Source organism: Anarhichas minor, unplaced genomic scaffold (genome assembly GCF_050575085.1).
Source record: "Anarhichas minor isolate MPS153535 unplaced genomic scaffold, ASM5057508v1 ptg000062l, whole genome shotgun sequence".
Taxonomy (NCBI): domain Eukaryota; kingdom Metazoa; phylum Chordata; class Actinopteri; order Perciformes; family Anarhichadidae; genus Anarhichas; species Anarhichas minor.
The window spans coordinates 7216440-7229451 of NW_027466508.1; the positions used below are offsets into that span (position 1 = coordinate 7216440).

The 13012-nt window shown below is 38.8% G+C and overlaps 1 protein-coding gene across 1 annotated transcript; it reads left to right on the forward strand.

Annotated features, from left to right (window-relative positions):
- Positions 1-699: 699 nt before the first annotated feature.
- On the forward strand, positions 700-13012 carry pir (pirin). The gene is made up of 9 exons (XM_076077962.1): positions 700-792; positions 887-979; positions 5635-5715; positions 7077-7283; positions 9040-9124; positions 10155-10199; positions 11686-11768; positions 12722-12788; positions 12894-13012. The coding sequence occupies exons 1-9, from the start codon at positions 700-702 to the stop codon at positions 13010-13012; spliced, it is 873 nt and encodes a 290-aa protein (XP_075934077.1).

The window sequence follows — 13012 nt, forward strand, 5'->3', positions numbered from 1 at the left end:
GCGGCAGCAGCTCTGAGATCAGCTGACGACCAGCTGATCAGATCAGCTGACGCACTCGCAGCTGTGAGCCTCCTCATATTTTTGAAACCGGGAAGTCCCTGTGATTGCTTGACATTTCCGGTTATTTGTCACGTTGCTTTGCACTATTTGATTTGGGAATTTTCCCATTAAAGGTTTGCATTTTATTCTTTTTACAAGATAGACTTTTATAAAGAAACCGTGATGATTAATTTAAAGGTCGAAATGCATTTAACATCCAATTTTGCTTTGAGAATGCAAATGTATACTATTTGTGATGTTAAAGTTACCCTGCCGTATACCCACTGCATGCTTGGAAACTGGTTACACTTTATTAGTGTCAGTGAGGAAGAGGATGATAGATGTACATTTTCTGTGACATATGAAGCATATTAAAAGACTAACAGTGATAAATGTACTTGTCAAAAACAGCAATTTCAGATGATCCTCTTTACTCTGGTGTTGAATATTTAAAGACGTTTGATTGTCAGACAAGCTTTTTTTTAATCTCACTGTACACAAGAAAAACACAACATGGATTTGTTGCTTCAAAACATACCATTTTTCATTATGTCCATGATTACCTTATTTTATTGTCTGTCGTTAATAAAAACGTACTATATTTTATTATTAAGTATGTTTTATGTGTCTGCAGTGACTAGTGAATCCTGTACCAGCACAATGAATGTGAGGAAGGTGGAACGGACAGTTCTCAGTGTGGAACAGTCGGAGGGAGTTGGCGCTCATGTCCGGAGGAGCATCGGTAGAAAGGAGGTCAGCATCTCAGAGTTAATGGAGATCGACAGTAAAACGTTTTTTCTTTTACAAAAAACAAATTTATGCAATACCATAAATATTTTATTTCCAGCTGAGAAACCTCGATCCTTTCCTGATGCTGGATGAGTTCAGAGTGAGCAAGCCGGCAGGTTTTCCAGACCATCCTCATAGAGGATTTGAGACCGTAAGAATGTTTATGTTTACAATTTAATGATTAAATTACATTTTAGGCGTTTCAATCTATTTAGTGTAGCAGGAAATATTAGATATGATGACGAAAGTTGGGGAGCCTTGGTAGCTCACCTGATAAAGTGGGGCCATGTACCAGTTCAATTCAGTTTTAGGTCGGAGTAAATGGGAGGAGCGCTAATCTTTTGTCCTTGTATCAAACTCTCCAGGTCTTAATGCTTTTATTCACCTGACTGAACAGTTTCCGTGGTGGCCGATTACATCACATCATCATTATTAACACTTTTTACAAAATACCACATTATAGTTTAGATGATACCGAAATTTACCAGAGATTATACACCCTAAAAAAATGTGACCATTGATTATTTAAAAAAAATATATGGCAACAAAGTGACACCTAATATAATTGAATAGATTTTAAGTTCTACAAATTTGATTAAAAAATATTGAATAAATTCACTAAATCTAAACAAAAATAAGTATATCCAGATCAATTTCTTAAGCAAAACTGATTTATATTTACTAAGAATCTGAGCAAAAGTCATTTAAACGGTGACCTATATAAGTGAACATATTAATTAATTTTGAATGAATTGAATATATATTTATGTGTATATTTGTAAACATATGAACATTCTAAACTTATCTAATAAAGTGACCACTGAGTGGAAAAACGTGCAGTTATTTCACACTCTTTTTGTGGAGAGAATCTCAGGCTAACATTACCTCCTGTAGATGAAAGTAGAGCAGGATAGCCTGCGACCTCAGACCCAAGGTTCTGCTCTCGAAGGGGAGAAGGTTCAGCAGCCTGGGAGTGAATTCATCCAGCTTGGACATTAACTTTGATTCAAGGTGCACCGTTGTGATTCTGAAACTCATCCTGCATCTGAAAAACAAATAATCAAACCAGCTTCAAATTGAATGAGTGTTCATCATTTTATATCATTTTAAGACCTCCGTTCACAAAAGCAGCTCGGTGTAATCAGTCAGCATGAGCTGCTACCACCGTTTAAAAGCATACTGTACACTGAAGTAGGGCGGTAATTCCATCTGAATCTCCTTCTGTGGCCTCATGTACTGAGAACAGAGACATGAAAGTGAACGTTAACAAGACAAAACCTACAGAGAACAGAATGTACGAAAGCTGAAAATTATGCTGCTTTTCAACAACAAGATACTTGAGTAAAAGTTTGACTTGAGAAAATTAAATGCAGTGAATGTAACTACAGTTCTACTTGTTCATACATTTGTGCATTCAAATAATGAGGCCTATTTGCTCGGTAATTTGCTAGCTAACAATAGCTTGTTAAGGCGGAAGCTCGGGCTGAGACCAGGATAATTGGTCAAATTAAATTGGCTGGTATCTTAGAAGGGCACTTTACACAGTATTGTTGGGAAAGTAACATGAAATGACGACATTGAGCCGACCACTTTTGCAGTCCTTGCTACGTTTTTAGTAGAATCAAAGACAATGCAGACTGACTGACTTTGAATCACTTAGTTTTGATTTACAGCGCAGTAAAGTTGGCATGTTTGGTAGCTTAAAGAGGGCAAAATGTCCAACTGCAGCAGCAACTTGGTTATAAACTGTTTTTTACCTAATAATAGTTAAACATGTCTTACCTTTGGGAGAACAGCAGCCCCCCGTCCCTGATGGTGGCAGATGGTTGACGTGTAAGCTGATTAAAATCAAAGACTTCTCAATGAGTCAAATACATTTTCTGCATGATTTATGTTCCTGGTGAAATACAATTAGATTGTACTTAGAGATTTGCAGTTTATTAATACAATGACATTTTTTGTATTCGACTCAATTGAAATCAAAACTACACAGTCTTTTTTATTATGTATAGGTTACTATTTTTTGAATTAAGGCCAATCACAGATTTTACAGTGTAAAGACCCTTGTGGCTATTTTGTGATATTGGGCTAAATAAATACAAATGTATTTGACATGATTTATCAGGTCCCGCTTCTCATCTGTGAGAATGTGCTGCTCTTCTTTGTCTCATGTGATGATATACACTGAATACATATGGTTTTAAGGTTATTTTGACACTTAATGAATCAATAATCTGCAGATTAATCGTAAATTACAATTACAAAAAAACTGTCTTTACATAATATTATTTGTAAAATATACGATCTTTCATCTCCACACATTAATGGGTGAAACAGTATTTTCCATATTCCAGTGCAAAGCGGCAAAATCAGAATGTTTTCAACCTCATTCTTTATTTATGTCAAGACTTGGCACAGGATATTACTCGCCACAAATGATCTAACTATAGCAATACTTTCCTGACCATAAAAAAAAAAAAAAGTACAATTCCCCACTAATACCTCAAAACCATATAAAGGTGCTGAGCTGGCAAATAACTAAAAAAAGAAACTGAAGCACAGGACCAACAGGTTTCACTGAGGGGTGAAATTCGTACTTTGATCACAAGATGGCGACAGCAGGACAGTATGCAGACCGCTACAGTACCACTCTGTCTTCCCCACATGTTGATTTAGGGTAATGATATTAAAAAGAGACAGAGATATAATATCTGCTGGTTCTGTTTAGTTTGCATGAGCTCAAGTTGAGCCCAGAAAGCTTTGTTTAACACATTCCCATCATGGCCACTCACTAAAACGTCCTCTATTCTGAAAGAGGAATTGTCCCGCCTTCTGATGCATCTTTGTTTTATTATTTTTGGCATTTGAAATGAATGTATTCTGTCTCCATCAAAGTTACTGACAAGTTTACTGTCCCAGTTTGTCTGAACACAGAGGTCAACAAATGTGATCACAATACTGCAGTATAGCCTCTTGTATATACATATTAAAATATAAGCTGTAATTTACATTTTTAATGCAGTATTTCACTCCAGTCTATGATCATTTTTAACAAAGTAGACGTTGCTTCTGTGTTGACACAAACATATTTAAAACCTACTCATTCAGGACAGTTTGGAATCTACAGCTGCCCCTCTGTGTTTAATTCCCACCCTTCCTTCCTTGCATTTTGTCATTTATTTGAAATTAATTATCGCTTATTTAATTAACAGATGTAACTAATGTCAAGATGACAATTGAAAAAACTTAAATTTGTTTTTTTTGGGACTGTTTGCCAGAGAAATTAAACTATTTTAAGATATCATTTGAGCTTAAGTGTGATGGAAATTTGGCATCACCGTTTGCACTTGACGGACTCATTGGTCAATTTAAAAACTGAATGATTTACAAATAAAGTTACAGCTATTTTGAGTAAAACTTCAATATTTTTCCCCAACCTTTCAATATCTAATGTTTAAACTCTGGTTTTAACAGATTTATTTGGATCAACTTTACTTTAAAGCTGCACCAAATACTGCATGTAGGGATGAACCCACAGAGAAATATCAGCCAAACCTGCTGTTTCCTTGCAGCTCCGCCAAGAGTTTTAGCACCTAGCGGAGCGGCTCTCTTGCCCTCAACTATACCGCTTTCATTCATTTACTGGCAGCTATTTTCAGCCCAAATACTCTTAATACATTACCAGTACACTACCTGCCCAGCACAAAAAAGCAGAAAGACTCAGAGAATAGCTGATGAACAGAGTGGAACTTTTAGCAGCTACATCACATGGACAAACACGACCCCCAAATGAATAATAGCGTTGCTCCTGGTTTGCTTAATGTTTTCCTGCTCTAATGGCCAAATACATTTTTGCTGCTTTTAGGAAAATTACATTTGAGCATGGGTCTGGACAGTAAATGGTCACAGAATATATGCAGTAAGTGTCGTATGGACTAATTACTTAATTTTTCATTACAATGCATCTTTAGAAATGGACAGCCGTTTTGACTTTTGCCTGCACTTACCTGGTTTCTGCTCTGCATCTATAAAGTGGGAGAATGTCTGATTGAATTCACTTTTCAAGGAATGGAACATATAGTTTACTCTTTAGGCTGAACCACTTAGTGATTGGCATGTTTATAAAATGCCTTCATGAATAAATGTATCGCTTTGTTTGCTGTTGCATATTGAATTCACCACAAGCTTGTCATGTTTTCTGTTTTTTATTATGTAACTCTGTACTCTGCGTTAGCAGTAATACTTCGGCCACATTGAGGAATTTGTCAAGCTGTATCTTTAAGGTCAAACTTTAAAAAACCCAGATATTATCCTCAGATGGACGTTCCTCCCAAGAGTATTTGAGTTGGCAGATGCAACTTAAATCTCCTGGTGCGGGTGGGCCGACTAGGCTACACTCCCAGCATGCCTTTCAGCAGGTGTGTTTGCTCGCACTCGCATGACTTTTGAAATCACACAGCTGTGGAGACAGATCACAGGCAGCTCACTGCAGGGACCCAAACTTTCCTCCCTTACACAGATGTTCACCTTTTGAACCCGTGACCCATCACTCAGCACTTCTCTTCCTGTCCAGTCTGACCACTGGGCCCGGGAAATGAGCGCACACGCGCTTTTAGTGTCGAAGTAGCACTCGTTTATAGGCTCATCGACTGAGTTAATTAAACATGGAACGTTATATTTCACTGAATGCAAAGTCATCACTTGATGTCAAAGAAGTGGTCAAAATAAGGCTTAAACGAGATGAAATGCATTGCAAAAATGCCCCAGTTCTTTATGAGGTCTACATGTGTGTCTTTCTTCAAACAGGTAACCTATGTTTTAGAGGGGATCATAGCCCACGAAGACTTCTGTGGACATTCGGGGCGACTGGAAGCTGGAGATCTGCAAGTAATGCTTCTTTTTTTTTTTTTTCTTGCCGAGAGTTGGATGAATAGATTAAGACCGCTCTAATGTTTGTGCAGCACATATTAAGCTACAGACTCTTAGCTTAGCTTAGCAAAACCAGCTAGCCTGATGAACTCCTACCAGCACACCTGCAAATCTCTCTAAGCAAGTTTGTTTAATTTGTACAAAAAGTGTAAAAGTAAATACAATTTCTTTGGACGCATTGATGCTGATTGCCTACAAGACTCCTGGAAGTTGACTGTAAGGCCAAGGAGATAAAACATGTTATTTAGAGAGCTAGCTGTTTCCACTCTTTGTGCTAAGATAAGCTAACCAGCGGCTGACTGTAGCTTCATATTTAACATGCAGACATGAGATGGGATCAATCCAACTCTATGCAAGAAAGCAAATAAGCGTATTTTGCAAAATGTCAAACTATTCCTTTTAACTTTGCCACTAATAAAATAGCTAAATAGAGAAATAAAATGAACATTTTCTTTTTAGATCTTAGATGTGTGTTATCTAACCGTGTGATCATTATCAGTCTAACCCTCCTAATAGTAAACTAGAAGCAGTCAGTTCTCGTTATTTACGTGAATGAAACTACAAGAGCAGAGAGACTCAAGCCGATTGGCATATGCATTATAATGTTGTGCACTCCCTCTAATTGGATATCGTGTAGTAAAATTACACACAGGCTGCTGACTCGGCTTCAATCTGCAGCAGAGGTTCAGTCGGTTCAGCTGAATTTGCTGTAACCCACCATGTGCACCATACGTAGCCTCGGATAGGACGTCATGTTGGAGCTGTAGATGCTCAAACAGCTGCCTGCCTGTGCTTTAGGGAAAGCTCCAACACTGTCTCAGAATAAAGCAGTAAAGAAAGCGGTGAAGACGGAAAGCCAACAGAAAATGTTCAAGTTTCAATAACTGTGACATCTGTATGTATCCATTTTAGAAAAAAACTAATTGTTACTTGTTACTGGTGTTTTTGCATAATATAGCATAATATGTATAATACTGCTGGAAAGGTTTTTTTTTTTTTAAAGGTTAACGTGATTATGTTTATAGAAGGGTGGATCAGCCAACTAACCGGCATTGCCTCGCCGCATGCACGGCAAATAAAACCCTTCCCACCTCTGGTGTGTGTGTGTGTGTGTGTGTGTGTGTGTGTGTGTGTGTGTGTGTGTGTGTGTGTGTGTGTGTGTGTGTGTGTGTGTGTGTGTGTGTGTGTGTGTGTGTGTGTGTGTGTGTGTGTGTGTGTGTGTGTGTGTGTGTGTGTGTGTGTGTGTGTGTGTGTGTGAGAGAGAGAGAGAGAGAGATTGTGTCTTTGGTATATTTGAAATATGACTCATTGTCCACCAGTGGATGACTGCAGGAAAGGGGGTGGTCCATGCTGAGATGCCCGTGTCAGAGGAGCCCGTGGTGGGTTTACAGCTGTGGGTGAACCTGCCAAGTCGAGACAAGATGGTGGAACCGGCGTACCAGGAGCTTAAAGGCTCAGAGATCCCCAAACCCAGCCAAGGAGGAGTTACAGTCGCTGTGATATCTGGAGAAGCTTTAGGAGTAAAGGTGTGTGTGTGTGTGTGTGTTCATAAATCACCCGCAGGGTTGTGATGTCACTGCAGCATCATTAAATCAAGCCACAGAGAGAAGAGAGCTTTGAAAATGATTATCATGTTTATTTTCCTACTCGCCGTTGAACTCATCTTGATTGTGCATTTGGTGGATGCTCGAGGCAAAAAGGAAAAAATGACAATGACGTGCGTGTGTGTGAACTTGTATTACACTTGTGAACGTTAGTAGTAGTAGAGACTGAAGTGAGGGCTGATGATGAATTTAGGCCTAAAGAGGCGAGTGAGTAAAGTATGGTTTGAATTTTGTGTCACTGCAGGGCATGAGAGACTGGTCCAGCATTAAAACTGCTGGGTTTAACAGAGGTCGTTGAACACAAGTAGCCTCCTCCTCTAAAAGTCTTACTTTAGTTATTGTACTCTTTCTAAAGTTAGTTTTTTTGTTTTATTTGAAACAGATTTTACTGTATTTTTAAAGCCTTTGTATGTAGGATTAAAATCCTAGGGACTTTGGCAAGTTCCAGCAGTAAGTCATTGTGTACCCGTTTTCAGCAGGATCGTGTCATTAATATTAAACTTTTTTTTTTTTTTTGGCCTCTCGAGGGAAGCGTAAACAATTTGTGAACACAGCATATCATCATCTTTTAAGTTGACAAGGCAAACGTTTTTGCAAGCAGCTGTTTATTTAGACATCCAGCAGTTATGGATCAACATCATCATTCATGTGGCTTTGTGGCCACCTGATGGGAGTCCAATATTCCCTCTTTTAGCTCGGTTTTGGGCTCCACCAACTCCTGAGAGAAATATCTCAACGCTCCACTTTGTTCACCAGCTAGTCTATAATTGTGGCTGTCTGCTGTTCGATGCAGGTAGTGCAGTGTGATTTAAGAGCCATTTGAGAAAAGCTGCCTGCTATGGCTGAAAAAACCCAGTGAGAGTGAAGCTAAAGTTGCGGGTGGAAAATATTCAGGAGATAATTCTCTGTAGCTTCATCACTGCGAGCGACCCATTTCACTATCCCATTATCATTTGATACATTGTTTGATACATTATTATAAAAAAACTGGCTGATGTAATGTATTTTGACATAGCTATTGTCACTGCTGTGATCTGTTGTTGTGCTGTCATGTGTTGATGCTATTTGAGCCTGTGACAGTGAGACCTAGCCAACAAAGATTTGAATCTTGTGTCTTTCCAAAATGTGACTAGTTATTTACATGTCAAGTAACTTGCCCTACACTGCTTAGTTGTGCTAAGTCCCTAAAAATACTGTCCTGTATTTATTGTATTTTAATAGATGGCCATCGTAAAACAGGAACTAACTCTTGTAAAATGCAGGTTTCATTTCCTTAACTTTGCTCACTTTCTCAAGCTTGTTTCCTATTTGCAAAGTCTCAATGCTGAGTTTCTTGAAGGTCATCTCATACATTTCACTCACGATATCAATACAAAACAAACATTGATATACAAAGCTGACTAGTGCATGAAGTTTAAGCCATGGAACTACTAATAGGCTGTGTGCTTTGTATCTGAAAAACCCTGTGATTCTTAGTAGGTTGTGGATTATGTGGGTAGCAACAAAACAACTTCAACTTATTGTTCCTTATTGTTGTGCAGAGGGTTCTCGAGTTGTAAACAAATGAGCGTGACCGTCACTGGCTCCACTATTTAAAAGATTGAATGAGTGTGTTATACAACTGATTTACAGCGTGTGTGTGTTGGAGAAAGTAAGCATGTTTTTTTCCCTCTTATAGTCTAAGGTCTACACAAGGACACCGACCTTGTACCTGGACTTCATACTGCAGACCGGTGCCCTGCATGTGCAGCCAGTGCCCTCAGGTAGGAGATTTTTAAATGCACCAGTGTGTCTCTATAGAGCAGGGGTGTCAAACTCATTTTCACTCTGGGCCACATCAGCATCATGGTTTCCCTCAAAGGGCCGGTTGTAAATGTAAGACTGTGTAAATGTAACTACTCCCTAACATATTGTTAAATAACTGTCTCTGCTTTTGATTATTGTTTATTCAAGTGTAAAAATATTGTACATGCAGTTATATAAATGTAAAAATATATTTAAGCACATTTCTGTTATTATAACATAAATCATTTTAATTTAGGGTTAAGAAACCCACATTACTCTATCAAAGATCAAACTATTAAAGAAAATAACAAAGACAAATATCAAACACAAGTTATTACATTAACTTTGTTCAAAGCTATTTTTGTCACCTCTGCATCACTAATGTCCCGCCCTGCCATCGTCCCGTGCATGGCAGCTACATCCAAGAGCACAAAAAATGCTATCTCATAATTTCAACTTTCTATCTCATAATTTCGACCATGGGGATATTTTTATTTTCAAGTCTAACTTTACATTTTTTTTTTGCTGGTGGATTCGCAGGCCACATAAAATGCTTGCCTGGCTCTGTCCAAAGGAAACAAAATCCACTTACCAGCATCTCTAAAGCTCACTAATTAATATGTAATTTCATGTTTGTTTAATCTGTACAAAAAACAAAGTGGAAAGGCTCTAAAAGCCCACTGTATACTGCCTGCCAAGCATCAAATGGCAGAAAGACAGTTAGCTAGTTGGCTAGTGGGTGGACATAGTGGAGCATTAAGCAGCTAAAGAGCAAAACATTTTCCTATGGGGAAGGTAGAAACCAACAGCAGCACTGTGGTAATGTTCCTCCATAGCTGCTGGGTGTGTAAATAAGGAAGATGATGTCAATTATTGTGCTCACAACTTGTTTCTGCTGCCTACAAGTGGCCAACACTTTAATTGCAGGTTTAAGAGCAGAGAAATGGTTAACCAAAAACCTTTTTTACACAAATACTTTAAAATGAATAATGTGTTTGTGTTTGACAGGATGGACAACATTCATCTACACACTATCAGGATCCGTTCATGTCGGTGAGTTTTGTCTGGTTCATGTTCTCCCCAAAAGTCCCACTGTACACTCTGTTCATTTTAGATTTGCAGCATTAAGAGATTGCTGTTATTTTCTTTTATTGCCAGTCTCGTATAGTCCAGTACAGATTATTAGTGATTTCTCCTCCTGTATAGTACTACCATTATTTTTCTAGTTGGGTGTGTGTGCTCTTTTCTGTCTGTTTGATCACTCCTTCACTTTCCTCCCTGCTCTTCCTGCTGCCATATCTACGTTACAAATGTGTGTGATCTCCGTCCAATCGCAACTTCCCTACTACGTCCAGCCAAAAGAACCATGTGTTCCACTTTAAAGCCTGACAGATTCATACTGTAGACCACTCCGCTTACGTCATAATGCAACATCACTGGAAAAAGTTAGCGTGCTACTGTGCATAAAATACGACCATCTTAGAGTTTGGCTTCATATCAATCACCTTACCCACACGTTATAACTACGCCCCGTTGTATCACTAATGCTGTTTGACATTATACTGTGAAGTACTGCATGTCCTGCCTAATAGTCGATATTGTGTGATCAGGGAATTCCCCTCGCATGAGAAAGAACCTCATTTTCAGAGGCTTTCTTGGTTTGTTGAAACCTGTTTTCAGTCAGAATTGTTTATATATTTTTTCATAACATTTCATTATGATTTGAGTACTCATCGTTGAACTGCAGGATCTCTCTCAGACTGGTCATAATTGCCGGCAGATGTTTTAATGACAAGAAAGGATGAAATTGGCTGCGAAGATTAAAGAATTTGTTTTAAAATCTTAAATCTCCCCCTGTGTGCGTCACCGCGTGCAAACGAAGCGTGTCAAAATGTCTGAAACATGCAGGTGCCTGGCCCTGTACTCCTATTTAACTCACAGAGGTTTTGTTTGTGAAACTACTGCTTATGATGCACATGTCGGCTCATAAGCAGCAAGGAAGCTATTTTTGGGTGAAAAGTTAAATGGTAATTCCAATGAACTGGCTGCGCTTTATTTTCCTTTTAATAGATAATAGACCAAGACTTTGATCCTACTGTACCAAGGTTGTACCAATGAGACGGTTTCTCCCAGAAGTCATTTGTTTTTTTTAGAAACTCATCAAAAAGATCTCACCAAAGACCACAAACCTCATCAATCCTCTTAAATAAGATATTTATTCATGTGTCACCGTCACAGATTTCACAGTAATAATGTGCAGTGTTGTGTTTGCGTTGTTTTCAGCCAGGGGAAATTAAGTGGTGGGTTTATACTTTATTTATGGTAATTAATGTCATGATGAAGGACAAATAAAGACATCAGTGTATTGTATGAAAATCATGAGACATAAGTCCCACTGCACGGTATGGTTGTCCTGTTTTAAATGTAGGTGATACAAATATGAGTGTTATCAGATTTCAGTGGAAACTGAAAACAGTGTTTTAGATAAAGATCTCCAGTGTTGCCTAAAGGACAAAACTGAACTGTCCTGGTTTTCAAGGCCCAGATGAAGAGCAGCAGAAGGTGGAGCCTCATCACACCGTAGTGTTTGGAGACGGAGACTGCGTCAAAGCAGAAAATAAGGTGAGAAACTTCCGTTCGCTGTATCGATACCAGTGGCAGCCGATCTTTTTCCCAAAACGGTGAAAATACTCTGTTCAGTTAGGATTTGATGACTCACTCTTCATCCCCTGTGGGCCACAATGAGCTTCATTGTTTCCGTTTCTTGCCAACATGCTGAGCCTCCACCCTCTTCGTTAGCTTGTCCCTTCACAGAAATGCGCGACGTCATTTCTGGTCTCCCTGGTTCTCTTTCGCCTGAAGGAGTCCATCTCTGCTCAACCTTTGGCATGCAATCTGCCTCCATTTGAAGCGGGTGGTGCGTCTATGTCGCCCCTACATTATTTAACTGATGTTCTTGCCTTTTTGTTTTTTCTGTTCCAAGATTTTAAATATCCTTCATAACCTTCTCAGGTTTGATTCCACCATTCAGGACATACATTAATGCCCTTTTTAAAGGGGTGGGTCTTTGAAAGGTCAATGCCTAAAAACACTGTCAAGGAGTTCCCCAAGACTGAGAAACCCAATAGAATTGTTTGAACATTACCAGTTTGTTATTTGCTTAGCTAGATTAATTGTCAGAACACTGTTTGTTTTATTGCTCCCAAGTCAATCGGATTCATTCCACATTTATTCAGCTGGTTTTGATGCACCAGCACCACTGTGTTTCCCAACCTTTGTTGTGAGGAGTTCAATCAAAAAGGGTGTTTTTTTTTTTCTTCTTGAATTGTTTGATATGAATGTTTTTAGACGCCCCTTTGAGGGGAAATATTTAGTATTTCACAAGGAAAAATATTAAACTTTTATGTGACACATGTTATTATTCTTCTTTATTCACCTTGTATTCACCATCTGACCGTACAGATTTTCTTGGGACCTATCGTGGGGTCCAGATCATTTATTTAAAAATTACAAATGAAAGTGTCCACTTCACACAAAGACAATGAGGACATGAATGCTTCTTATTTCCTCCTCAGGGCTCTGAAGATTCCCATTTTGTGCTGATCGCTGGAGAACCAATCAAAGAGCCTGTGGTACAACAGGGTACGTTCATGTGTTGTTCCCTCTGAGTTGGGAACAAATCATTGCACACAATACAGAACTTAATCTGTACCTGTAATGTAACACTTACCCGTGTGTTTCCTTCAGGTCCATTTGTAATGACCACAGAGGAGGAGATCAAACAGGCCGTCAGTGACTTCAAGACTGCCAAAAATGGCTTTGAAAGGGCCAAAAACTGGAGGTCGAAGATCAGAGACTCTTTCTGA